The sequence below is a fragment of the Gossypium raimondii genome, chromosome 6 (genome assembly GCF_025698545.1).
Source record: "Gossypium raimondii isolate GPD5lz chromosome 6, ASM2569854v1, whole genome shotgun sequence".
NCBI classification, from domain to species: domain Eukaryota; kingdom Viridiplantae; phylum Streptophyta; class Magnoliopsida; order Malvales; family Malvaceae; genus Gossypium; species Gossypium raimondii.
Window position 1 is genome coordinate 39,546,462 of NC_068570.1, and position 3,739 is coordinate 39,550,200.

Genomic DNA, 3,739 nt, shown 5'->3' on the forward strand with positions numbered 1-3,739 from the left:
AGCATTAAGTTTGCGATAATCCATATAGAGTGTTATCCCATAAGAATGCGTGTAGGAATTAATTCATCTTTGTCATTGCTAACCACTGTGATGCCACTCTTTTTAGGAATGCATTACACTGGACTTGCCCAATTGCTATCAGAGATAGGGTAGATAATTCTAGCATCAAGTCACTTTATAATTTCTTTCTTAACAATTTCATTTATCTTCTCATTTAATATTCTTTGTTGCTCAATCGACTGCTTGCCTTCATCTTGTAACTTACTCTTGTGCATGCAAAAAGATGGACTAATGCCTCAGATATCTACAATACTCCAAGAAATAGCTTGTTTTTATTGCTTAAGAATATGAACCGATTTCTCTTCTTGAGTTTCATCCAGTTTTGCAGAGACAATAACTGGGAGAGTATTGTTATCACCAAGAAAGATGTATTTAAGATGAGTAGGTAGTGGTTTCAATTCCAGAGTACGAGCTTCGTTGATAGATGGCTTAAAAATTGGAGTTGTTCTGTTACCTAAGTCTAAGGATTCAATCTACCATCCATGCCTGAGTTCAATATTATTAGCGTCATCCCTATTGTCACAATTATCTAAGAATTCATCATTAGATGTCACTACAAACTCTTTAGAAAGTATTGTGCTTTGGTCATTGAATTCTTCCGCAATTAAATCATCTAGTGCATCAACAGTATGGCATTATTCTTTATCCTTCCATTGAATAGATTAGAAAATATTGAAGGTAACGTGCTCATCATTAAGTCGCATGGTCAGTTCACCTTTGTAAATATCAATAAGAGTTCGCCTGATGGCTAAAAATGGTCGTCCCAAGATTACGGGAACCTCCTTGCCTGCCTCGTAGTCAAGTATGATAAAATCAGCCGAAAAAATAAATTTATCCACATGAACTAAGATATCTTTGATTTGCTCTTCAGGTTGAGCCAAAGATTGATCAGCTAGTTGCAATGCCACTACAGTAGGTTTCATGTGACCAATTCCAAACTTTCTGAAAGTTGATAGCGGCATTAGGTTGATGCTAGCTCCCAAGTCGCATAAAGCCTTCCCAAATAATGGTTTCCAATTGAACATGGGATAGAAAAGCTCACAGGATCTTTCATTTTAGGGGGCAATTTATTAGTCAAAAAAGCACTGCAGCCCTCTATGAGTGCAATAGTTTCCATATCACTAAGCTTCTTCTTCTTGAACAATAGCTCCTTTATAAATTTTTCATAATTCGAAATTTGCATAAAAGCATCTACTAAATGAATATTGACCTGAAGTTGCTTCAATGTGTTCAGGAACTGTTGGTACTGTTTATCCTACTCATTCTCCTTAAATCATTGTGGAAAAGGTAAGGGTGGAGATACATCTGATTGCGCCGACACTTTTGGTTGCGTCGATAACTTCGAGGGTCGGACATTAGGCATATGAGTGACAATTTGTGGAACTTCTTTTTCTGATGCATCAACAAGCTCTTTAGATTTAACCTTCTCATTAGGGCTCATTTCACCAGTAGTTTGAGGTCCAATAGTAGAGTCTATAGTCAGCTCGCCAGTTTGTTTGCCACTCCTAAGCATGATAGCCTTGTAGTGTTCTTTCCCCCTTGGACTGGGATTTTCCGTGCCACTAGGTAGTGTGTGTGTCTGGTGGTCAAGTATTCAGATTCGAAGCAAGTTGTCCTAATTGTGCCTCCAACGCTTGAATGGAAGATGGAGTCCCTTACACAATAGCTTTTGTGTGAGTCATATGCTCCTGCATTAAAGTCTCAAGAGCAACTAACGGGTCAAAAGGAGAAGCTTGCATGTACTGTTGTCGTCGATGCTCTTAAACTTATTGATTCAGCATAGAAGAGTGTTGTGCCTGCATCTGATTCTGGTGTGGATTTATCTGACTTTGTTGTGGATGTATTTGAGTGTGCTGATTGTAGTTCTGCTCTTATTGATTGTAATTCCCTTGTCTTGAATTATAATTGCCCTAAGCAGATATATTCCCATATCAGAATGTTGCAGCATTTTGTCCAGCATTCTGAGTTCCCTAAGACTGTTGATTACGTGCAGAATTATTATAAGAGGTGTCATAAGAATTATTGCTGATGTTATTGACATAAAAGGCATTCTCTGCATGTTGTGGATAATCTTCATCACTGTGGTTGTCACTGTAAATCTCACAAAAAAATGTAGGAACATTAACTTGTTGAGCGACTTGTATAGGTGCAATGTCACTGGTCCTTTGCATATTTTTTATCATATTTGCAAGAGGAAAAACTTGAGCACTAAGTGCAGATATTGCATCCAATTCAATAACTCCCAGAGTAGCTTTTACTTGTACAACTCTAGAGATAGGTTATTGATAATCATTCTGAGCAATTCTCTCAAGAATTCAAATAAAATCACTATAAGTACAATCCAACAAAGGTCTATTGGCTAATGCGTCGACAAGATTCATTGTGTGTGAATTTAGCCCATTATAAAAAATCTCAATTTGTGTTTCTTGTTAAACGCCATACATATGACAACTGTTGAATGCCATGCATGGGATAATATCGAAGCAAAGATTTATAACGTTCCCATGTGGTGTGAAGATTCTCATCGTTCCACTAATAATAAGCTGTAATATCATTTCAGAGATGATCATTCATTGTCGGCGGGTTAAATTGCAAAACAAACTATATTGCTAGTGCATTCTAAGAAGTAATTGATCCCGCAGGTAGCCCAAAGAACCATGTACGAACTCTTCCCTACAAGGAATAAAGAAATAATTGTATCTTCAAAGCATCATCAAGAACGCCTTGTTGACTAAAAGAAGCACAAAATAATGAAAATGATTTAAAATGTTCGTGTGCATCTTCATGTGGCAGCCCAACATATTGCCCATTAGAACTCAGCATTTGAAACATTACCGGCTTGAGTTCAAAATTTCCAGCTTAGATTGCTGGCCTAAAAACTCTCGGTTGTAGGTCATCCAAGACACGCACTACAAAATCTCATATAGTCATGTTTTGTATTTGAGCATCTTGCTGCATCGGTGGGTCATTAGCATTTTGTTGCTGCATCGGGGGTATAACTGTATTGTTTCTTGGTAAAGTTATATTCCTTTATTCTCTAAGTCTTCTCTGAACGGTTCTTTCAATTTCTAGATCAAAATTGGCAATAAACTCCAAATTGCTTCAAGTCATACAACACCTAAAATAAAATATACAAATAACGACAAAAAGAAAACCAGTTAGTAGCAACTAAATATTCTGAAATAAAAACAAACAAAAATAAACATCAAACAAACGCCATCCCCGGCAATGGCACCAAAACTTGATCGGTTGTTTAACATCACAGCAATAATGTGCAAGCGTACACTATCGATGCAAGTATAGTAGACAGATATGAGTTTATCAGATATCAATCCCACGAGGATGGTTGTCTTTTGTCTATTAATGTTAGTGCAATAAATAGATAAAATAAGATAAATTGTGCGAGTAGTTGTCGAAGTAATAACTTGAAAATAATAAGAGAAAATCTGATAGTGAGAAACTGGGATCCCCAACGTGAATATTCAACAGGATGCTAAGTGCTCACAAGGTCATATGATTGTCGATGCATTAAATTGCAATGAATATCTTACCCAGCTTAACTTCTTTATTTAATATAAGACTTAAACATGCACATTAACCCCACCTCTCGATGCTAGCAATGGAACACTATTAAGAACAAGTGGATTAAATTCCTCTAATCTTCAAGCAACTTTTGTTG

The 3,739-nt window shown here is 36.7% G+C and overlaps 1 protein-coding gene across 1 annotated transcript; it reads right to left on the reverse strand.

Annotated features, from left to right (window-relative positions):
• Positions 1–722: 722 nt before the first annotated feature.
• Positions 723–1,573, reverse strand: LOC105771967 (uncharacterized). Its single transcript, XM_012593334.2, has 3 exons — positions 1,364–1,573; positions 1,103–1,210; positions 723–1,055 (listed from the first exon to the last, which is right to left on the reverse strand). Exons 1-3 carry the CDS (start codon positions 1,571–1,573, stop codon positions 723–725), a joined length of 651 nt encoding a protein of 216 aa, XP_012448788.2.
• Positions 1,574–3,739: the final 2,166 nt, after the last annotated feature.

Coding starts and splice junctions, on each gene's coding strand:
- LOC105771967 (XM_012593334.2), bottom strand. CDS start 1,573: ATGCTTAGGAGTGGCAAACAAACTGGCGAGCTGACTATAGACTCTACT. Junction 1,211..1,363: donor AAGTGTCGGCGCAATCAGAT/GTATCTCCACCC, acceptor AAATTTATAAAG/GAGCTATTGTTCAAGAAGAA. Junction 1,056..1,102: donor CCCCTAAAATGAAAGATCCT/GTGAGCTTTTCT, acceptor TTATTTGGGAAG/GCTTTATGCGACTTGGGAGC.